Source organism: Mustelus asterias, chromosome 30, assembly GCF_964213995.1.
Source record: "Mustelus asterias chromosome 30, sMusAst1.hap1.1, whole genome shotgun sequence".
In the NCBI taxonomy this organism is placed as follows: domain Eukaryota; kingdom Metazoa; phylum Chordata; class Chondrichthyes; order Carcharhiniformes; family Triakidae; genus Mustelus; species Mustelus asterias.
Window position 1 is genome coordinate 18475116 of NC_135830.1, and position 24535 is coordinate 18499650.

The window sequence follows — 24535 nt, forward strand, 5'->3', positions numbered from 1 at the left end:
TATTTGCTACCAAATAAACCTGTTGGACTTTAACCTGGTGTTGTGAGACTTCTTATAGTTGCAACAACACATCCCTGCTCTTGTCCTCGAAACCTCTTGCAATGAAGTCCAACAGGCCATTTGCCTTCTTTACCGCCTGCTGCACCTGCATGCTTACCTTTAGTGACTGGTGCATAAGGACACCCAGGTCCCGCTGCACACTCCCCTCTCCCAATTTACACCACTCAATAATCTGCCACCTTGTTTTTTGCTTCCAAAGTGAATAACCTCACACTTATCCAAATTATACTGCATCTGCCATGGATTAGCTCACACACCCAACCTGTCCAGATCATTCTGAAGGATCTCTCCATCCTCGTAACAGTTCACCCTCCCACCCAACTTGGTATCATCTGCAAACTTTGAGATGTTACATTTTGTTCCCTCATCCGAATCATTAATATATATTGTGAAAAGCTGGGGTCCCAGCACCGATTCCTGTGGCACCCACTAGTTACTGCCTGCCAATTTGAAAAGCACCCATTAATTCCTACTCTCTGTTTCCTCTCTGCCAACCAGTTTTCTATCCATCTGAATACACTTCCCCCAATTCCAAGCGCTTTAATCTTGCACGATCATCTCTTGTGCGGGACTTTGTCAAACACTTTCTGAAAGTCCAAATATACTACATCGACTGGTTCCCCCTTGTCAACTCTACTGGTTACATCTTCAAAGAATTCCAAGAGATTTGTCAAGCATGATTTCCCCTTCATAAATCCACGCTGACTCTGTCTGATCCTGCCACTGCTTTCTAAATGCTTTATAAAGTCCTTGATAATGGGTTTGAGAATTTTCCCCACTACCGATGTTAAGCTTACTGGTCTATAATTCCCTGTTTTCTCTCTATCTCCCTTTTTGAATATTGGAGTGATATTCGCTACCCTCCAATCTGCAGGGACCATTTCAGAGTCTATAGAATCCTGGAAGATGACCACCAATGCATCCACTATTTCTAGAGCCACTTCCTTAAGTACTCTGGGATGTAGATTATCAGACCCTGGGTATTTACCCGCCTTCAATCCCATCAACTTTCCCAGCACCATTTCTCTACTAATATTGATGTCCCTCAGTTCTTCCACCTCACTAAATCTTGCAGTGCTGGCTGAGCGCGCGGGGGCGTCCGTCCGGCACGCGGCCAAAGCCATCCTAGACCTTAGGACGGTCGTGCTCGGCCCCGAAAGTGCATGCGGTCTCGAGGCGGCGCAGGCGTGCGGTGGGATCCCGCCCGAACGTTCCCCTGTTCGGACGGAATTCCACATTGGCCCAAAACCTCAACCCCCCTCCCTGGGTGAGGTGCCCCACAGCCTGAGCCGCCTCGCGGAAATGTCCTCCGTGCCTTTTTCTACCGCGCGGAGGCGTTTCCTGTGCGGGCTGCTGCTGCACACCCTCCACTACCGCCTCCTCGCCTATCGCCCGGATACACCTTGGCGGGCCTTGTTGCCGCCGGGCGGCGGAGGTCCCCGCTGGAGGTCCCTCTACGGAGGGATCTCCCCCAATTATGTCGGGGACCTGGGGTGGAGGGTGATGCATGCAGCAGTTCCGCACAACCGTAGGATTCACTGGTTCACGGGCTCCAAAGACTGCCCTTTCTGCGGCCTTGTGGAGTCCGTGGACCATGTCTATGTTGTGTGTCTTAGGCTGCACTCCCTTTATGTTTTCCTAAAGAACCTTTTATTGATGTTTTGTCTGCACTTCAGTCCCACGCTCCTGATCTACGGACACCCGGTGCGGAGAGGGGAAGGTCGGGATGGCGACCTCCTCGTGAACCTGCTCCTGGGCCTGGCGAAACGCGCCATTTACAGGTCCAGGCAGCGGGCGATCGAGGGGGCCGTCCATCCTGACTGTCTGCCCCTCTACCGCGGCTACGTTCGCGGCCGGGTGTCCCTGGAGAAGGAGCATGCGGTGTCCACGGGCGAGGTTGACGCCTTCCGCACCCGCTGGGCACCGCAGGGGTTGGGGTGCGTTATTGACCCGAATAATCACATTTTAATTTGATGCTTTTAAGTTTCCTTTGTACTTTGATTTCTGTTCGGGCTGTTCCCCCTCCTTTTGGGGAGCTGCCCCTTTTACTTTGTCCTGACTTAATTTGAGTTTGTTTATTTGGTTTGACCTTAAAAGAGGGCAATTGCAGGAATTTGTTATTTATTTATTATTTCACAGTGGCGTTTATTGCATGTAAGGGAATATTCTCAAGTTGTTGAACTTAATATTGAATCCAGAAGGCTGCAATGTGCCTAATCGGAAGATACGGTGTTGTTCCTCCAGTTTGCATTGGGCAACATGGGGGCAACATCGCAACAGGCCAAGGACAGATGTGGGCATGAGAGCAAGATGTTGAGTTGAAATGGCAAGAGACTGGAATGTGAAGGTCATTCTTGCAGACTGAGCAAAGGTGTTCTGCAAAGCAGTCACCCAGTCTGCGTTTGGTCTCCCCAACATAGAGGAGACTGCATTGGATCGCAGTGGACTAAATTGAAGGAGGTACAAGTGAAACGCTGCTCCACCTGAAGGGAGTGTTCGGAGCGTTGGACAGGATGTAATGGGACAGGTAATGCACCTTCTGCGAATGTGTGGGCAGGTAATGTGGGATGAAGGGTTGAGGGTGACGGAGGAGTGGATCAGGGTGTGATGGAACATAAGAACAAAAGAAATAGGAGCAGGAGTAGGCCATCTAGCCCCTCGAGCCTGCCCCGCCATTCAATAAGATCATGGTTGATCTGAAGTGGATCAGTTCCACTTACCTGCCTGATCCCCATAACCCCTAATTCCCTTACTGATCAGGAATCCATCTATCCGTGATTTAAACATATTCAGCGAGGTAGCCTCCACCACTTCAGTGGGCAGAGAATTCCAGAGATTCACCACCCTCTGAGAGAAGAAGTTCCTCCTCAACTCTGTCCTAAACTGACCCCCCTTTATTTTGAGGCTGTTCCCTCTAGTTCTAGTTTCCTTTCTAAGTGGAAAGAATCTCTCCACCTCTACTCTATCCAGCCTCTTCATTATCTTATAGGTCTCTATAAGATCACCCCTCAGCCTTCTAAATTCCAACGATACAAACCCAATCTGCTCAGTCTCTCCTCATAATCAACACCCCTCATCTCCGGTATCAACCTGGTGAACCTTCTCTGCACTCCCTCCAAGGCCAATATATCCTTCCGCAAATAAGGGGACCAATACTGCACACAGTATTCCAGCTGCGGCCTCACCAATGCCCTGTACAGATGCAGCAAGACATCTCTGCTTTTATTTTCTATCCCCCTTGCGATGTAGGCCAACATCCCATTTGCCTTCTTGATCACCTGTTGCACCTGCAGACTGGGTTTTTGCGTCTCATGCACAAGGACCCCCAGGTCCCTCTGCACAGCAGCATGTTGTAATTTCTTTCCATTTAGATAATAATCCAATTTACTATTATTTCTTCCAAAGTGAATAACCTCGCATTTGTCAACGTTATACTCCATCTGCCAGATCCTCGCCCACTCACTCAGCCTGTCCAAATCTCTCTGCAGACCTTCTACGCCCTCCACACGGTTCACTTTTCCACTTATCTTTGTGTCGTCTGCAAACTTTGTTACCCTACACTCAGTCCCCTCCTCCAGATCGTCTATATAAATGGTAAACAGTTGAGGCCCCAGTACCGATCCCTGCGGCACGCCACAAGCCAACCAGAAAAGCACCCATTTATTCCAACTCTCTGCTTCCTGTCGGATAGCCAATCCCCAATCCACGCTAACACCCTACCCCCAACTCCGTGTGACCCAATCTTCTTCAGCAACCTTTTGTGAGGCACCTTATCAAACGCCTTTTGGAAATCCAAGAACACCACGTCCACCGGTTCCCCTCCGTCAACCACACTAGTCACTGCAGTCCCTGCTGAATGCTGACCGGGGTGGTGAGCGGATGTGTTTCATGGTGGTAGCAAGCTCGAGTTGGCAGAAATGACATAATGATCCTTTGAATGCAGGTGCTGGTGTCGTGAAAAGGAAAGATAAGGGGGGTGGGGGCACCTTTCACCTTAATCATATAGAACATAGAACATTACAGCTCAGTACAGGCCCTTCGGCCCTCGATGTTGCGCCGACCAGTGGAACCAATCTAAAGCCCCTCTAATCTACACTATTCCAATATCATCCATATGTTTATCCAATAACCATTTGAATGCTCTTAATGTTGACGAGTCCACTACTGCTGCAGGCAGGGCATTCCACGCCCTTACTACTCTCTGAGTAAAGAACCTACCTCTAACATCTGTCCTATATCTATCACCCCTCAATTTAAAGCTATGTCCCCTCGTGCTAGCCATCACCATCCGAGGAAAAAGGCTCTCACTATCCACCCTATCTAATCCTCTGATCATCTTGTATGCCTCTATTAAGTCACCTCTTAACCTTCTCTCTAACGAAAACAACCTCAAGCCCCTCAGCCTTTCCTCATACGATTTTCCCACCATACCAGGCAACATCCTGGTAAATCTCCTCTGCACCCTTTCCAACACTTCCACATCTTTCCTATAATGCGGCGACCAGAACTGTACGCAATACTCCAAATGCGGCCGCACCAGAGTTTTGTACAGTTGCAGCATAACCTCCTGGCTCCGAAACTCAATCCCTCTACCAATAAAAGCTAATGCACCATACGCCTTCTTAACAACCCTATCAACCTGGGTGCCAACTTTCAGGGATCTATGCACATGGACACCCAGATCCCTCTGTTCCTCCACACTACCAAGTATCTTACCGTTAGCCCAGTACTCTGTATTCCTGTTACTCCTTCCAAAGTGAATCACCTCACACTTTTCCGCATTAAACTCCATTTGCCACCTCTCAGCCCAGCTCTGCGGCTTATCTATGTCCCTCTGTAACCTGCCACTTCCCTCCGCACTGTCTACAACTCCACCGACTTTAGTGTCATCCGCAAATTTACTAATCCATCCTTCCATTCTGGGGAGAAATTGTTTCCACTGTGGGGATGGTTGGTAACCACAGAACACGGAATTAAAATAATTAGCAAAATATCCAGGATGGAGATGAGTTCTGATGATCTGGAATACAAAGAACAACAAAGAACAATACAGCACAGGAACAGGCCCTTCGGCCCTCCAAGCCCGCGCCGCTCCCCGGTCCAGGATTGAATCCTGAATCCAGGATCCCCGCCCAATTTTCCAGCCTATCTACATCCTAATATCCTATCCACCGAGCTGTCCCTCACAGCTACGATGCTTTGTTCATCACAACCTATTAACTCACCCCAATACATTGTCTGAATGACTGGTGAAAACAAATCCAATACTAAGTTTCAAAAGTGATTTAGACTGATCGCTCTGCTTGTGGACTGTTTGGCACATTCACAAACCTACTCAGTAGCCACGACAACACACACTCGATTTCAGCGGCTTGAGTGGAATTTCCATTTTAAAGTGTCATCATTCATTGTACATTGGGCCACATCGACAAACCTGTTTCTCATGCTTTCAATGAAGAGGAACAGATGTGGACGGATCACTTTGAGAAGTCCTTTGCTGTCTGATGTGATTTTCCCTCTCAAAAGCCCATTTACAAACCTTATTTCTGGCGTCTTATTCAATTGTCCATTGGTCAGGGATAGACATTATGGATAATCCCTCTTGCTCCCTTTGGATGTCCATTAAGTTGTTTTGTGGCTCATCGCTTGCTCGGACATCCAGCTTAATCTTTACTCAGACAGTTGGTTTACATGTGGGTCATGAGGATCCCCCCAACCTTATCAAGTTTGTCTTGTTTCAGGTTCTGTGCTACAGTAGTGTCCTTGGCAGATATAACAGGTCTACAGTGACCTGTGTTTATCACAGTAAGAAGTCTCACAACACCAGGTTAAAGTCCAACAGGTTTATTTGGTAGCAAATACCATAAGCTTTCGGAGCACAGCTCCTTCGTCAGATGGGGTGGATATCTGTTCTCCAACAGTGCACAGACACAGAAATCAAGTTACAGAATACTAATTAGAATGCAAATCTCTACAACCAGCCAGGTCTTAAAGGTACAAATAATGTGGGTGGAGGGAGCATTCAACACAGGTTAAAGAGATGTGTATTGTCTCCAGACAGAACAACTAGTGAGATTCTACAAGCCCAGGAGGCAAGCTGTGGGGGTTACTGATAATGTGACATAAATCCAACATCCCGGTTTAGGCCGTCCTCAAGTGTGCGGAACTTGGCTATCAGTTTCTGCTCAGCGACTCTGCGCTGTCGTGTGTCGTGAAGGCCGCCTTGGAGAACGCTTACCTGAAGATCAGAGGCCGAATGCCCGTGACTGCTGAAGTGCTCCCCCACAGGAAGAGAACAGTTTTGCCTGGTGATTGTCGAGCGGTGTTCATTCATCCGTTGTCGTAGCGTCTGCATGGTTTCCCCAATGTACCATGCCTCGGGACATCCTTTCCTGCAGCGTATCAGGTAGACAACGTTGGCCGAGTCGCAAGAGTAGGTACCGTGTACCTGGTAGATGGTGTTCTCACGTGAGATGATGGCATCCGTGTCGATGATCCGGCGCGTCTTGCAGAGGTTGCTGTGGCAGGGTTGTGTGGTGTCGTGGTCACTGTTCTCCTGAAGGCTGGGTAGTTTGCTGCGGATAATGGTCTGTTTGAGGTTGTGCGGTTGTTTGAAGGCAAGAAGTGGGGGTGTGGGGATGGCCTTGGCGAGATGTTCGTCTTCATCAATGACATGTTGAAGGCTCCGGAGGAGATGCCGTAGCTTTTATCAACCAGTTTATCAACCAGGACACTTTCCTGATCAGAAAGAGAGCAAGAGAGAGAGAGATCTCTATAATAGCCAATATATTTTCTAAGATTTATATAAGGTTATTAGTGATTTCTTACAGATGTCCCCACCAAGAGAGGGACTATCCTTATTGACTTCAACTGATTTCAGACTAACCTCACTATTTTAAGCTGTTTCCAAGCATGTTTTCCTAATTGCTTAATGACAAACCCTAATAACAGACTAAAGCTACTAGAATGATCAGAATCGGCAACACACATCCTTGAGCTGCTACCGAGAGTAAATGTCAAATCTTTTCCAGTAAATGTGATAACTATCGACTTAAGATTCACCCTCCCCATTGCATCTTTCACAATTCTAAATCATTGACATGCTGTAAAATACATCTGGTTCAAACATAACTTCATGTACAGACTTTAAAGATTCTCCAGCTCTCTGTTCACCTGCTCAGCTGTTCAACGGGTAGCACAGTGGTTAGCACTGCTGCTTCACAGCTCCAGGAACCTGGGTTCGATTCCCGGCTCGGGTCTGTGTGGAGTTTGCACGTTCTCCTCGTGTCTGCGTGGGTTTCCTCCGGGTGCCCCGGTTTCCTCCCACGGACCAAAGATGTGCGGGTTAGGTTGATTGGCCGTGCTAAAAATTGCCCCTTAGTGTCCTGAGATGCGTAGGTTAGAGGGATTCACGGGTAAATATGTAGGGGTAGGGCCTGGGTGGGATTGTGGTCGGTGCAGGCTCGATGGGCCGAATGGCCTCCTTCTGCACTGTAGGGTTTCTATGATTTCTATGAATATGACCTGCATCCACCTTGTGGATATTTTCTGACTGATCTGGATCCTCGTCAACTTGTCCTTTCTGAACCAGTTTAGAAATCCTATTGAGGATATACTCATCATCAGCGTCACCACCTTCTCCAATCCCCAGTCTATCTCCCCCACCCCCCCTTTCTCCCCCACTCCCCCTTTCTCCCCCACTCCCCCTTTCTCCCCCACTCCCCCTTTCTCCCCCACCCCCCCTTTCTCCCCCACCCGCACCCCCCCTCTCCCCCACCCGCACCCCCCCTCTCCCCCACCCGCACCCCCCCTCTCCCCCACCCGCACCCCCCCTCTCCCCCACCCGCAACCCCCCCTCCCCCACCCGCAACCCCCCCTCCCCCACCCGCAACCCCCCCTCCCCCACCCGCAACCCCCCCTCCCCCACCCGCAACCCCCCCTCCCCCACCCGCAACCCCCCCTCCCCCACCCGCAACCCCCCCTCCCCCACCCGCAACCCCCCCTCCCCCACCCGCAACCCCCCCTCCCCCACCCGCAACCCCCCCTCCCCCACCCGCAACCCCCCCTCCCCCACCCGCAACCCCCCCTCCCCCACCCGCAACCCCCCCTCCCCCACCCGCAACCCCCCCTCCCCCACCCGCAACCCCCCCTCCCCCACCCGCAACCCCCCCTCCCCCACCCGCAACCCCCCCTCCCCCACCCGCAACCCCCCCTCCCCCACCCGCAACCCCCCCTCCCCCACCCGCAACTCCCCCACCCGCAAACCCCCCTCCCCCACCCGCAAACCCCCCTCCCCCACCCGCAACCCCCCCTCCCCCACCCGCAACCCCCCTCCCCCACCCGCAACCCCCCCTCCCCCACCCGCAACTCCCCCTCCCCCACCCGCAACTCCCCCACCCGCAACCCCCCCTCCCCCACCCGCATCCCCCCCTCCCCCACCCGCATCCCCCCCTCCCCCACCCGCAACCCTCCCTCCCCCACCCGCAACCCCCCCCTCCCCCACCCGCAACCCCCCCTCCCCCACCCGCAACCCCCCCTCCCCCACCCGCAACCCCCCCTCCCCCCACCCGCAACCCCCCCTCCCCCCACCCGCAACCCCCCCTCCCCCCACCCGCAACCCCCCCTCCCCCCACCCGCAACCCCCCCTCCCCCCACCCGCAACCCCCCCTCCCCCCACCCGCAACCCCCCCTCCCCCCACCCGCAACCCCCCTCCCCCCACCCGCAACCCCCCCTCCCCCACCCGCATCCCCCCACCCCCCCTCCCCCACCCGCAACCCCCTCTCCCCCACCCGCATCCCCCCACCCCCCTCCCCCACCCGCAACCCCCCTCCCCCCACCCCCCCTCCCCCACCCGCAACCCCCCCTCCCCCCACCCCCCCTCCCCCACCCACAACCCCCCCTTCCCCCACCCGCAACCCCCCCTTCCCCCACCCGCAACCCCCCCTTCCCCCACCCGTGATCCATACTCCAAACACCACTTGTAAGATTTAGGTCCACTAGTCACAGATTACCCGGAGTGGGGGGGGGGCGGAGCAGACTACTGTTTACATGTGGGTCATGAGATTCAGTTGTATCAAGGTTAGAAATCTCTTGTTCCAGGATCTGTGCTGCTATGGAAGCTTCCTTTGTAAGACAGAGAGAGAGTGAGAGAGATTTTTAGAATATTCCATGAATTTAGGAAATTTTTAAGGTTATTAAAGAGCAATTTGCAAGTCTGTTTCTTGTATTGGACTTGTCTCCACTCCTGAACCGAGGGAATTTCTGTACCAGACAGTCCAAAGATGTGCGGGTTCGGTTAATTGGCCATGCTAAATTGCCCCTTAGTATCCCGGGATGCGTGGGTTAGAGGGATTAGCGGGTAAATATGTGGGGATATGGGGATAGGGCCTGGGTTGGATTGTGGTCGGTGCAAACTCGATGGGCCGAATGGCCTCTTTCTGCACTGTAGGGTTTCTATGAGGAAGGGTGTCATTTGGAGAGTCTCGATTCTCCTCCAATTCCCATTCCCCTTCTTTCTGGGGTGGATAATGGAGGTGTCGCTGTGCGTAATGTGGTCAGTAAGAATTCTCATCAAGGATTAATTAGCACTTTCTAATTGGAGATATTAATCAGTGCAACCTCTCAGACACTGAATTGTAGAATTCGGACCAAAGATCAATTTGGGATCAAAGCAAAAGTTCAGAATCTTGTTGTAAATTAATTTCGGACGAGATTTCCTGAATTATGGGGAAAGATCACAGACAGCGGTTCTTAAAGGGACACTGCAGCCCCGAGAACAGAATCGGCTCTATATCCAGAACGTTAAACTCCAGCCCAGTTACAGGGATTACTATCATCAGCAGAAACAAACTCCAACTTGTTTTAAACTCATTTTACAGGATGTGGGCATCTCTGGTTGGGCCAGCATTTATTGCTCATCCCATGGTGCCCTTCAGAAGGTCGTGGTGAGCTGCCGCCTTAAATGGCTGCAGTCCCTGAGGTGAGGGTACACCCACAATGCTGTTAGGGAGGGAATGCCAGGATTTTGACCCAGGAACAAAGAACAGTACAGCACAGGAAACAGGCCCTTCGGCCCTCCAAGCCTGTGCCGCTCCTTGGTCCAACTCGACCAATCGTTTGTATCCTTCCATTCCCAGGCTGCTCATGTGACTATCCAGGTAAGTCTTAAACGATGTCAGCGTGCCTGCCTCCACCACCCTACTTGGCAGCGCATTCCAGGCCCCCACCACCCTCTGTGTAAAAAAACATCCCTCTAATATCTGAGTTATACTTCGCCCCTCTCACCTTGAGCCCGTGACCCCTCGTGATCGTCACCTCCGACCTGGGAAAAAGCTTCCCACCGTTCACCCTATCTATCCCCTTCATAATCTTGTACACCTCTATTAGATCTCCCCTCATTCTCCGTCTTTCCAGGGAGAACAACCCCAGTTTACCCAATCTCTCCTCATAGCTAAGACCCTCCATACCAGGCAACATCCTGGTAAACCTTCTCTGCACTCTCTCTAATGCCTCCACGTCCTTCTGGTAGTGCGGTGACCAGAACTGGACGCAGTATTCCAAATGTGGCCTAACCAACGTTCTATACAGCTGCATCATCAGACTCCAGCTTTTATACTCTATACCCCGTCCTATAAAGGCAAGCATACCATATGCCTTCTTCACCACCTTCTCCACCTGTGTTGCCACCTTCAAGGATTTGTGGACTTGCACACCCAGGTCCCTCTGTGTTTCTATACAGTTGAAGGAACGGTGACATATTTCCATGTCAGGGTGGTATCTTGGAGGGGAACCTCCCGGTGGTGCTGATCCCAGGTGTCTGTTAGTCTTGTCCTTCTAGATGCAAGTTCACTGTCAGAGTGAACATGCTTCAGTCCCGAATTTTGTTCTGAATCTCACTAATGTTAAATGTGGGGGTATCCCATAACTCAGAACAGGTAACTTGGAACCGTGGTGGTGTATATTTTCAATTTGATATAATGTGAGGAAAGATATACAAAACAAGGAGGAGCAGTAAGTCTTGTTGTGATCGATTAATAAAAAATATTTATTAAAAGAAAACACCCAGCAAAAATGATCAGCATAGACTATGTCAGCAAACTTAACTACAATAATGGCTGTACACACAAAGTATCTCATGACATTGCCTCTTTTTCCTAACTACACACACTTCCTGAACTCTAAGAAACACCCCTTTTCCCAAACAACATCCAATATTAAATAACTCTATGGAGCTAAATCCGGCAGATAGTTACCACCCCACAGGTTATTTTCCAGGTCTTCACTTTCAGTGTGGAGATTGGGCAGCACGGTAGCACAGTGGTTAGCACTGCTGCCTCACAGCTCCAGGGTCCCGGGTTCGATTCCCGGCTTGGGTCACTGTCTGTGTGGAGTTTGCACATTCTCCTCGTGTCTGCGTGGGTTTCCTCCGGGTGCTCCGGTTTCCTCCCACAGTCCAAAGATGTGCGGGTTAGGTTGATTGGCCATGCTAAAATTGCCCCTTAGTGTCCTGGGATGCGTAGATTAGAGGGATTAGTGGGTAAAATATGTAGGGATAGGGCCTGGGTGGGATTGTGGTCGGTGCAGACTCGATGGGCCGAATGGCCTCTTTCTGTACTGTAGGGTTTCTATGATTCTTCCCTGTTCAAATTTTGATTTTAAACACAGTCTTTTAGCAATAACTTATTTTTGGGAGAGCCTGCTTTCTGCAGCTGGCTGTGGCTATGATGGTAGCTGCTTCTCTACCCCCTTCTCCAGATATCTCGTTACAGATATATCATTTTTCCCTTTGATGTTACCCACCCTGTGGACCCAGGCTTTTAGTATACAGGTGCAAGTTCCCTTAACTTCTCACTTTGAAGTCACCTCTTCAATACACCATTGTTTTCCCCACCACCTAATTAAACACTAATCTGCATTTCAAAAACACCCCTTCAGACAACTTATCAGTTCCCCTTTTATCCAATTTCTTTCTTTTATCCCAATTTCATTTTTTAATTTTGTTTTTCCTCAATTCATAACAATGTGATTAATAACAGACTCCAAACCCTGCAATCACTCGTGAACTTGCTGGTGTCTCAGCAGCTGGGATAACTGAGTGAATCCCTTCCCACACTCAGAGCAGGTGGTGAATGGCCTCTCCTCGGTGTGAACTCGCTGGTGTGCAGTGAGGTGGTGAAGACCTGAATCTCTTTGCACAGGAAGTACAGGCCTCTCCTCAGTGTGGGTCCTCTGATGCTTCAGCAGGTTAGAGGACCCAGTGAATCCTTTCCCACGTTCAGGGCGGCATGGTGGCACAGTGGTTAGCACTGCTGCCTCACAGCTCCAGGGACCTGGGTTCGATTCCCGGCTCGGGTCACCGTCTGTGTGGAGTTTGCACATTCTCCCCGTGTCTGCGTGGGTTTCCTCTGGGTGCTCCGGTTTCCTCCCACAGTCCAAAGATGTGCGGGTTAGGTTGATTGGCCATGCTAAAATTGCCCCTTAGTGTCCTGAGATGCGTAGGTTAGAGGGATTAGTGGGTAAATGTGTAGGGATAAGGGGGGTAGGGCCTGGGTGGGATTGTGGTCGGTGCAGACTCGATGGGCCAAAGGGCCTCTTTCTGCACTGTAGGGTTTCTATGATTCTATGATTCAGGGCAGGTGAATGGTCTCTCTCCAGTGTGAACTCGCTGCTGTGTTAGGAGGTGGGATAACTGAGTGAAACCCTTCGCAAACACAGAGCAGGTGAATGGTCTCTCTCCAGTGTGAATCCGCTGGTGACGTAGCAGGGTAGGTAACTGGCTGAATCTCTTCCCACACTTGGAGCAGATAAACGGCCTTTCCCGTGTGTGAACTCACTGGCGCACATTGAGATTGGATGAAGACCTGAATCTCTTTCCACAGGAAGTACAGTTAGATAGATAGATACCCTGCAGTGCAGAAAGAGGCCATTCGGCCCATCGAGTCTGCACCGACCACAATCCCACCCAGGCCCTACCCCCATATCCCTACATATTTACCCACTAATCCCTCTAACTTACACATCTCAGGACACTAAGGGGCAATTTTAGCATGGCCAATCAACCTAACCCTCACATCTTTGGACTGTGGGAGGAAACCGGAGCCCCCAGAGGAAACCCACGCAGACACGAGGAGAATGTGCAAACTCCACACAGACAGTGACCCAAGCCGGGAATCGAACCCAGGTCCCTGGAGCTGTGAAGCAGCAGTGCTAACCACTGTGCCACCGTGCCGCCCAGTTGAATGGCCTCTCCTCAGTGTGAATTTGCTGGTGCTTCACCAGGTCAGAGGATCGAGAGAATCCATAGAACCATAGAAACCCTACAGTGCAGAAAGAGGCCATTCGGCCCATCGAGTCTGCACCAACATCAATCCCACCCAGGCCCTATCCCCGTATCCCTACATATTTACCTGCTAATCCCTCATATTTACCCACTAATCCCTCTAATCTACACATCCCGAGACACTAAGGGGCAATTTAGCTTGGCCAATCTACCTAACCCGCACATCTTTGGACTGTGGGAGGAAACCGGAGCACCCGGAGGAAACCCACGCAGACACGGGGAGAATGTGCAAACTCCACACAGGCAGTGACACGAGCCGGGAATCGATTCCGGGACCCTGGAGCTGTGAAGCAGCAGTGCGAACCACTACACTACCGTGCCGCCCATCCTGCACGCAGAGCAGCTGAACGGTCTCTCCCCAGTGTGAACTCGCTGGTGTGTCAGCAGGTTGGATAACTGAGTGAATGCTTTGCCACACTCGGAGCAGATGAATGGTTTCTCCCCAGTGTGAACTCGCTGGTATCTCAGCAGGTTCAATAGCTGAGCGAATCCCTTCCCACACTCGGAACAGGGGGTGAATTGATTTCTCCCCAGTGTGAATTCTCTGATGCTTTAGCACATCAGAAGGCCGAATGAATCCTTTTGCACAGACGGCAGGTGAACGGCCTCTCCCCAGTGTGAATCTGCTGGTGTGTCAGCAAATAATGTGGAGATGCCTGTGTTGGACTGGGTAAGCACAGTGAGACTTCTTACTGTCGCAGCAAATGACATGATTGTGTAAATCCCTTCCCACACTTCGAGCAGGTGAATGGCTTCTTCCCACTATGATTACATTGATGGTTGTCCAGCCGAGAGGGGTAATCAAATCCCTTCCCACATTCCCCACATTTCCATGGTTTCTCCATGGTGCCGGTGTGTCTCTCCAGGTTGGATGATCAGTTGAAGCCTCGTCCACACACACAACACGTGTACAGTTTCTCTTCAGTGTGAATGGTGTGATGTATTTTCAGGCTGTGTAACTGGTTAAAGCTCTTTCCACAGTCAGTTAACTGGAATACTCTCACTCAGTGTATATGTCTTGGTGCTTTTCCAATCAGATTGATTTTTTAAATCTTTATTCTTAAACAGAACAAATATTTCTCTTTCCACATACAAAGATAATGATATTCAGATCCTGATGGATCGAGTGACTTTGTCAGACCTTGATGTGATGTTTGGTTTCAGTTTTCCATCTGCCCCTTCCAATCCACTGGGAAAGGAGTTTACAAAATTCACCACTGTAATTCCAAGGTAGGAAATCTGAACAGACAATTCTAGTTTCAACAGAACATTTTTCCTCTCTCGTTCCTCCAAATCTGTAAGTTCCCATCCCACATAATTAAGAAAGCCCACCGACACTTCTACCCCCTCAGGAGGCTAAGATAATTTGGCATGTCCGCGACGGCTCTCACCAACTTTTACAGATGCACCACAGAAAGTATGGCTCCTGCACTGTCTAGAGGCCAGAAGTGATGTGGAGATGCCGGCGTTGGACTGGGGTAAACACAGCAAGAGTTTTAACAACACCAGGTTAAAGTCCAACAGGTTTATTTGGTAACAAATACCATTAGCTTTCGGAGCGCAGCTCCTTCGTCAGATGGAGTGGACATCTGCCCATCTGCAGATATCCACTTCATCTGACGAAGGAGCAGCGCTCCGAAAGCTAATGGCATTTGCTACCAAATAAACCTGTTGGACTTTAACCTGGTGTTGTTAAAACTGTAAGAAGTCTCACAACACCAGGTTAAAGTCCAACAGGTTTATTTGGTAGCAAATACCATAAGCTTTCGGAGCGCTGCTCCTTCATCAGATGGAGTGGAATTGTGCTCTCAAACAGGGCACAGAGACACAAAATCAAGTTACAGAATACTGATTAGAATGCGAATCCCTAAAGCCAGTTAAATAGAAAGAGGTTTGTTAAAACTCTTAGAGGCTAGAAGAACACCATACATATGTTCGTCTTCACTTTGCTGTACTTTTTTACTCCAAATCATTTCAGTTCTCAAATGCTCAGACTTCCTGCAGATAATCCCTGCTGTGTGTGCTGAATGAACCCATCTCAGTGATAAATGTTGATGTGTTTGCTCCGCACCCACAGGGCTCCATCTGTTTGCCCCCACACCCACAGGGCTCCATCTGTTTGCCCCACACCCACAGGGCTCCATCTGTTTGCCCCCACACCCACAGGGCTCCATCTGTTTGCTCCCCACACCCACAGGGCTCCATCTGTTTGCCCCCACACCCACAGGGCTCCATCTGTTTGCTCCACACCCACAGGGCTCCATCTGTTTGCTCCCCACACCCACAGGGCTCCATCTGTTTGCCCCCACACCCACAGGGCTCCATCTGTTTGCCCCCACACCCACAGGGCTCCATCTGTTTGCCCCCACACCCACAGGGCTCCATCTGTCTGAAGCCACAAACAGAAAGGTCCAGTTTTCTCCTGGAGTTTGACACAAAGCAGCTTCACAATGATGCAGAGTTTCAGCCAATGAGGGAGATCCGGGCCCAGCCCCGCCCCCCATTCACTCCGATTGGTTGGAGGTCCAACCCCACCCGCCCCCTCATTCACTCTGATTGGTTGGAAGAGCAGCCGCTCCCGCTCGGTCCTCCAGCCCCGCCCCCTCATTCACTCCGATTGGTTGGAGGTCCAGCCCCACCCGCCCCTCATTCACTCTGATTGGTTGGAGGAGCAGCCGCTCCCGCTCTGTCCTCCAGCCCCGCCCCCTCATTCACTCCGATTGGTTGGAGGACCAGCCGCTCCTGCTCAGTCCTCCAGCCCCGCCCCCCCTCTTCCTATTGGTCCGCAGCTGCCGTCAATCACTTTCCGGGCATTGTGTGATGTCGAGCATGCGCAGTGCCGCTGGGAGCTCAGGATGGAGGCGGTGGAATTTTCCAGCGGATCCAACAGCGCCGGGTGGGTAATGAGGGAGGGATGGAGCCGGCGGGGGAGGGAATTAGGGAGGGGGATGGAGCCGGCGGGTGGGGAATGAGGGAGCCGGCGGGGGAGGGAATTAGGGAGGGGGATGGAGCCGGCGGGTGGGGAATGAGGGAGGGATGGAGCCGGCGGGGGGGGGGGGAAATGAGGGAGGGACGGAGCCGGCGGGTGTGGGTTGGAGGCTTCATAAACACCCCGTGTCGGCCCCAAGCCCCGAATACAAAGCTCGGGCGCGGGTTGTGAACCGGGGAAATCAGCTCGGGCTTTTCCCCGAGACAGGCCCAGATTCCCGGCCGCCATCTTGATCGGGCTCCTGTGCGGCTGGGCGCATGCGCACTGAGGAAGCTTCGCACTTGGTCCCGCCCCTCATTCACTCCAATTGGTTGGAGGGCCAGCCGCTGCCGCTCGGTCCTCCAGCCCCGCCGCCTCTTTCTATTGGTCCGGAGCTGCTGTCAATCACCCCGGGGCATTGTGAGGTAAGCGGGGAGCATTCGCAAACACCCGCTGGAGGCCCCAACACCCCCCAATAAGAGCCATTGGTTTTATTGTCAGTCTGCAGACAGGAGCTGGAGAACTGAACCCAGTAAGAAGTCTCACAACACCAGGTTAAAGTCCAACAGGTTCATTTGGCAGCAAATGCCAGTCGCTTTCGGAGTGCTGCTCCTTCGTCGGGTGGCGTGGGAGATCTGCACACAAACAGGGCATACAGACACAAACTCAATTTACAGAATAAAGATTGGAATGCAGTCTATCACACTATCTGTAACCCCCACAGTTATACACTTTGGAGGAAATAATAACAAATGGGATTACTATCTCAATGGAAACAAATTAAAACATGCTACCGTGCAAAGGGACCTGGGGGTCCTTGTGCATGAGACGCAAAAGCCCAGTCTGCAGGTACAACAGGTGATCAAGAAGGCAAATGGGATGTTGGCCTATATTGCGAAGGGGATAGAATATAAAAGCAGAGATGTCTTGATGCACCTGTACAGGGCATTGGTGAGGCCGCAGCTGGAATACTGTGTGCAGTATTGGTCCCCTTATATGAGGATGGATATATTGGCATTGGAGGGAGTGCAGAGAAGGTTCACCAGGTTGATACCGGAGATGAGGGGTTTAGATTATGAGGAGAGGCTGAGGAGATTGGGTTTGTACTCGTTGGAGTTTAGAAGGATGAGGGGGGATCTTATGGAGACTTATAAGATAATGCGGGGGCTGGATAGGGTGGAGGCGGAGAGATTCTTTCCACTTAGTAAGGAAGTTAAAACTAGAGGACACAGCCTCAAAATAAAGGGGGGTCGGTTTAAGACAGAGTTGAGGAGGAACTTCTTCTCCCAGAGGGTGGTGAATCTCTGGAATTCTCTGCCCACTGAGGTGGTGGAGGCTACCTCGCTGAATATGTTGAAAGCGCGGATGGATGGATTCCTGATCGGTAAGGGAATTAAGGGTTATGGGGATCAGGCGGGTAAGTGGTACTGATCCACGTCAGATCAGCCATGATCTTATTGAATGGCGGGGCAGGCTCGAGGGGCTAGATGGCCTACTCCTGCTCCTATTTCTTATGTTCTTATGTTCTTATGCATGGACTTGCAGAATCTCACTGGCTGTCCTGTCTGGAGACAATACACATCTCTTCAGCCTGTGCTTAATGCTCCCTCCACTCGCATTATTTGTACCTTGAAGACTTGATTATCTGTAAAGACTGCATTCCAATCGTTATTCTGTAAATTGAGTTTGTGTCTCTGTATGCCCTGTTTGTGAACAGAACTCCCACTCCACCTGACGAAGGGGCAGCGCTCCGAAAGCTAGTGGCATTTGCTACCAAATAAACCTGTTGGACTTCAACCTGGTGTTGTTAAACGTCTTGCTGTGTTCACCCCAGTCCGACGCCGGCATCTCCACATCAGAACTGAACCCAGACAGAGGAGAGGGAGGGACAAAACTGGGAGTGGAGGAAAGAGATGGTGGGAGATGAGTTTGGGTTTCAGCCCAGAGAGGGGGGGGGGGGGAAAGAGTGTGTGGGACGGGGATTTACAGAAACATAGAAACCCTACAGTGCAGAAGGAGGCCATTCGGCCCATCGAGTCTGCACCGACCACAATCCCACCCAGGCCCTACCCCCAGATATTTACCCACTAATCCCTTTAACCTACGCATCCCAGGACACTAAGGGGCAATTTTAGCATAGCCAATCAACCTAACCCGCACATCTTTGGACAGATTTGAGGGAACAAAAGAGAAAAAAATATTCCAGAGAAACTGGAATTGTCTGTTCAAAATTTCTATCCTGGACTGAAAGTGACAACTTTTGTGAACTCATTTTACAGGATATTAAAAAGGATGATCACAGACGGGGAAACTCGAACCAAACTTGATATCAAACTTCATCTGACAAGCAGTTGGTTCATCAGGACCTGAATATCATCACCCTTGAGGAGTAAAGGAGAAATGTTCATCTATTCTGTCTTGAGGGGAAAAAACTTTAAATATCAATGTGACTGGAAAAGCACAGACAGACACACACACCCGAGTGAGAGTGTTCCAGTGAACTGACTGCGGAAAGAGCTTTAACCAGTTACACAGCCTGAGAAAACATCACACCATTCACAGCGAGGAGATACTGTACACGTCTTCTGTGTGGATGAGGCTTCAACTGATCATCCAATCTGGAGAGACACAAGGACACCGGCACCATGGAGAAACCATGGAAGTGTGGTGACTGTGGGAAAGGATTCAGTTATAGATCCCGGCTGGAATACCACAGACGCAGTCACAGTGGGGCCGGCACCTTGGACAAACCGTGGAAATGTGAGGACTGTGGGAAAGGATTCAATTACCCATCCCTGTTGGACAACCACCGGCGCACTCACACTGGGGAGCGGCCATTCACCTGTTCCGTGTGTGGAAAGGGATTTACTCAGCCAACCGGCCTCATGTTACACCAGCGCATTCACACCGAGGAGAGGCTGTTCAGCTGCACTCGCTGTGGAAAAAGTTTCAGGTCTTCATCCGACCTCAGTCAACATCAGCGGGTCCACACTGGGGAGAGGCCGTTCACCTGCTCCATGTGCGGGAAGGGATTCACAAAGTCCTCCAACCTGGTGACGCACCAGCGAATTCACTCTGAGGAGAAGCCGTTCAGCTGCACGTCCTGTGGAAAGAGGTTCAGGTATTCACACAGCCTCGAGGAACACCAGCGAATTCACACCGGGGAGAAGCCGTGGAAGTGTTTAGTCTGCGGACAGGGATTCACTCAGTCATCCAGTCTGGTGAGTCACCAGCGAGTTCACACCGGGGAGAGGCCGTTCAGCTGCAGCTCCTGCGGGAAGAGCTTCAAGCAGTCGTACGCCCTCGTTGAACACCAGCGAGTTCACACCGGGGAGAGGCCATTCACCTGCTCGGTGTGTGGGAAGGGGTTCACTGTGTCGTCCAGCCTCAAGGCGCACCAGCAAATTCACTCTGAGGAGAAGCCTTTCAGCTGCTCTGACTGTGGGAAGAGTTTCAGGTCTTCGTCTGCTCTCTTTGTACACCAGCGAGTTCACACTGGGGAGAGACCATTCACCTGCTGTGTGTGCGGGAAGGGATTCACCCGGTCCTGCAGCCTCGTGACACACGAGCGCATCCATACATGACTGAGAGGATGGATTCTGCTGTTTCTGCGAATGTTCATTACATCCAAGATTGATAGTCGGACAATTTTAAGTTTGTGTCTGTTGATATTAACAACTGGCTGAAGTTTAATATTCTGTAGATGTCACTGATCTTCAGGGCTACAGTGTCCCTTTTTTAGAGGCACCACCTGTGATCTTCCAGCTGAATTCAAGAACTCTCAGCAGCAACTTGCTTGCAATAAAATTATGAACTTTATATTTCAATCCGAAATTGGGATCTTTGATGCAAAATCTACGATTCAGTGTCTCCCAAGGGTTTTCATCACGTGGAGGTGACTTTGCCACATTTACAGGATGGAGGAAGGTCACTCCAACATCTCAGCAACAAGTGCCGATGCTGAAAACCACAAGCAGAACTGAGAACCCACTTCATATGTGGCACTTGTGGCAGAAGCTACCTCTCACAGATTGGTCTCTGCAGCCAACAGTAATAGTGAACCAGAGAGTGGGCGGGCCTTCAGGGTCCCAGTGGTCTGGAGAGAAAACAGTCTCCCTTGATTCTGCACGGAGCGGAAAGATAACTGAACCCAGACAGAGTGGGAGGGAGGGAGAAAACCGGGTGGAGGAAAGAGAGAGGGCGAGATGAGTTTGGATTTCAGCCCAGGGAGGAGGGAGAGCTTGTGGGACGAGGCTTTACAAATCTGGGGGAACAAAAGAGGAAAGAAATGTTCCAGAGAAGCTAGAATTACCTGTTCAGAATTTCTATCCTGGACTGACAGTGGTTAATTTTGTAAACTCTTTTCACAGGTATTAACAAGGGAAAGATTTGTAGATGCAAAACTCAAAACAAAGATCTTGCTTTGCGTCACTCGATTATTCATCAACCTTTCAACGTGGAAGGAGAAATGTTTATCTGTGGAAAAGATTTCAAACATCAGGGCAAATGGAGCAACACCACGACACACACACACACCCGAGTGAGAGTGTTCCACTGAACTGACTGTGGAAAGAGTCTTAACCAGTTGCACAGCCTGAAAATACATCGCAGCATTCACAGCGGGGAGAAACTGTACATGTTTACTATGCATGGATGAGGCTTCAATTGATCCTCTAACCTGGAGAGACACAAGGACACTGGCACCATGGAGAAACCTTGGAAATGTGGGGACTGTGGTAAAGGATTCAAGTCTTTATTCCGATTGGAAATCCATCGACGCAGTCACACCGGGGAGAAGCCGTTCGTCTGTTCTGTGTGTGGGAAGGGATTTACCAAGACAACCTACCTGATGTTACACCAGAGAATTCACACTGAGGAGAGGCCCTTCAGCTGCACTCACTGTGGGAAGAGGTTCAACAGCACATCCAGCCTCGCTACACACCAGCGGATTCACACTGGGGAGAAGCCGTTCACCTGCTCTGTGTGCGGTGAGAGATTCACTCGGTCATCCGGCCTTTGGACACATCAGCGAATTCACACTGAGGAGAAACCGTTCAGCTGCACTTCTCGTGGAAAGAGTTTCGGGCAGTCATCCACCCTGACTGCTCACCAACGCACTCACACCGGGGAGAGACCGTTCACCTGCTCCGTGTGTGGGAAGAAATTCTCCCAGTCATTCGATCTGGTGAGGCACCAGCGACTTCACACCGGGGAGAGACCATTCACCTGCTCGGTGTGTGGGAAGGGCTTCGCTCGGTTATTCACCCTCCAGTCCCACCATCGCACTCACACTCAGGAGAATCCATTCAGCTGCAGTACCTGTGGAAAGAGTTTCAAGCAGTCATCCAACCTCCTGACTCACCGACGCACTCACTCTGGGGAGAGGCCTTTCACCTGCTCCTTGTGTGGAAAGGCATTCACAAGGTCCGCCAGCCTGCTGAGACACCAGCAAATTCACAAATGACTGCAGGGATTAGATTCTGCTGTAAATCACATCAGGATTGAAATCTGACAATATTTTGGTCGATTTTGCTGATATTAACATTCCTATAAGTAGCTGGAGTTTAATAGTCTGGAGATGTCACTGATTTTCGGAGCTGCAATGTCCCTTTTTAAAAGCACCTTCTGTGATCTTTCCCCTAAATTCAAGAATCCTTAACAAGAACCTGTTCAACATAAAATTATGAACTTTACTTCAATCCTAAATTAATTAATCTTTGATGCAAATCAGTGTGTGAGAGGTTCCACTGATTAACATCTCCAATTAGAAAGTTCTGATTAATCCTTGCTGATAATTCTGACTGACGTCTTCACAGTGACACGTCCATTATGAAATTAAATTATGAAGGAACATAAAATAGTGAAATATTATACAGGCATGGTTAAATCTTACATAAAATCCTTAACAGCTAGCATTGAAGTTGATGAAACATGGAGGTCCCTGAGTTCACTCATTTCTGACACAGCAGCGGCAACATTTGGTAAAGGTGGCACCCACAATAAAGACTGGTTTGAGATCCACAGAGGCATTCGGCCTCTGATATTCGGGTAAGTGTTCTCCAAGGTGGCCTTCACGACACACGACAGCGCAGAGTCACTGAGCAGAAACTGATAGCCAAGTTCCGCACACATGAGGACGGCCTCAACCGGGATATTGGGTTCATGTCACACTATCTGTAACCCCCACGACTTGCCTGGACTTGCAAAGTCTCACTGTCTGGAGACAATACACATCTCTTTAACCTGTGTTAATGATCTCTCCACTCACATTGTCTGTACTTTTAAGACTTGATTAGCTGTAAAGACTCGCATTCCAATCGTTATTCTGTAAATTGAGTTTGTGTCTTTATATGCCCTGTTTGCTGTTTATGAGCAGATCTCCCACTCACCTGACGAAGGAGCAGCGCTCCGAAAGCTTGTGGCGTTTGCTACCAAATAAACCTGTTGGACTTTAACCTGGTGTTGTTAGACTTCTTACTGTGTTTACTCCAGTCCAACGCCGGCATCTCCACATCTTGAGATCCACTCAACAGAGATGACATCTGTCATTGAAGCAAAAAGCAAAGCCTACCTGATGCTCAACGTAAACACAACAGCTGGGACACTGCATCAGAAATTCTGAAAACAGGGAGATATTCTGTCAATAAACACCGGACAATCCTACACCAATAATTCCCAACTGCCTGTGATAATGAATATCTCTGTGCTATGTATGATGGGATGAATATGACGCTTTGTCCTACAATCACCAAATTGTTCCCCTGAAATCGGCAGATGGTGAAGTTCTCACCGACGGAAGTAAACAGATGTCCCTCTGGGTTGAACACGACTGTGAGCTGTAGTCCCATAAGACGGACACCTCCCAGTCTCTGTTTGACTCTACTGCAGCTTCCTGTCATGGTCGAGTTGGACGAGGAACCCTCATCACTTGAGCTGGGAAAGGCCATTGATTGCTGAGCAAGCAGAAAGCCTCCCAGCAAGGATAGAATTCCAGCTGAACTGCTCCGACACGGAAAGTCCCATCGACTGTCACACCTTCATAACCTCCTGATTCTCTGTTGGGAGGTCGGACCTGTTCCACAGGAGATACTTGACACAAAAGTCTTCACAATATACAAAACATGCAGTGACAGAGGAGATTAACAACTACAGGAACACCTCACTCCTTAGCGTCACTGGGAAGGCCTTCACTAGGGTCATGTTTAAAAGACTCCAGCTACTTGCAGACTGAGTGTATCCAGAAGCACAGTGCTGTTTCTGTGCTGACAGATCTACAGTGGACAGTGGAGTGCCCCAGGGATCTGTTCTGGGACCCTTGCTCTTTGTGATTTTTATAAATGACCTGGATGAGGAAGTGAAAGGATGGGTGGGCAAGTTTGCTGATGACACAAAGGTTGGTGGGGTTGTGGATAGTGTAGAGGGATGTCAGCAGTTGCAACGAGACATAGATAAGATGCAAGACTGGGCGGAGAAGTGGCAGATGGACTTCAACCCAGATAAGTGTGTGGTGGTTCATTTTGGCAGGTCGAATAGCATGAAAGAATATAATATTAAGGGTAAGACGCTTGGCAGTGTGGAAGATCAGAAGGATCTTGGGGTCCAGGTTCATAGGACGCTCAAAGCAGGTGGAGGCTGTGGTTAAGAAGGCGTATGGAATACTGGCCTTCATCAATAGAGGAATTGAGTTTAGAAATTGGGAGATAATACTCATAGAAATCATAGAAACCCTACAGTGCAGAAAGAGGCCATTTGGCCCATTGAGTCTGCACCGACCACGATCCCACCCAGGCCCCACCCCTGCAGCTGTATAGGACCCTGGTCAGACCCCACCTGGAGTACTGTGCCCAGTTCTGGTCGCCTCATTATAGAAAGGGTGCAGAGGAGATTTACAAGGATGTTGCCTGGATTAGGTGGCATGCCTTATGAGGATAGGTTGAGAGCGCGAGGTCTTTTCTCCTTGGAGAGGTGAAGGATGAGAGGTGACCTGATAGAGGTGTATAAGATGTTGAGGGGTATTGATAGAGTGGATTCTCAGAGGCTTTTACCCAGGGCTGAAATGGTTGCCACAAGAGGTCACAGGTTTCGGGTGCTAGGGAGTAGGTACGGAGGAGATGTTAGGGGTAAGTTTATCACTCAGAGGGTGGTGGGTGCGTGGAATCGGCTGCCG

At 50.5% G+C, this 24535-nt stretch overlaps 1 protein-coding gene across 1 annotated transcript; it reads left to right on the forward strand.

The window, feature by feature from the left end:
• The first annotated feature begins 16215 nt into the window (after positions 1-16215).
• On the forward strand, positions 16216-23709 carry LOC144480858 (uncharacterized). Its single transcript, XM_078200481.1, has 3 exons — positions 16216-16296; positions 18648-19948; positions 21157-23709. Exons 2-3 carry the CDS (start codon positions 19014-19016, stop codon positions 21830-21832), a joined length of 1611 nt encoding a protein of 536 aa, XP_078056607.1. The 5' UTR covers positions 16216-16296; positions 18648-19013; the 3' UTR covers positions 21833-23709.
• The last annotated feature ends 826 nt before the right edge of the window (positions 23710-24535 follow it).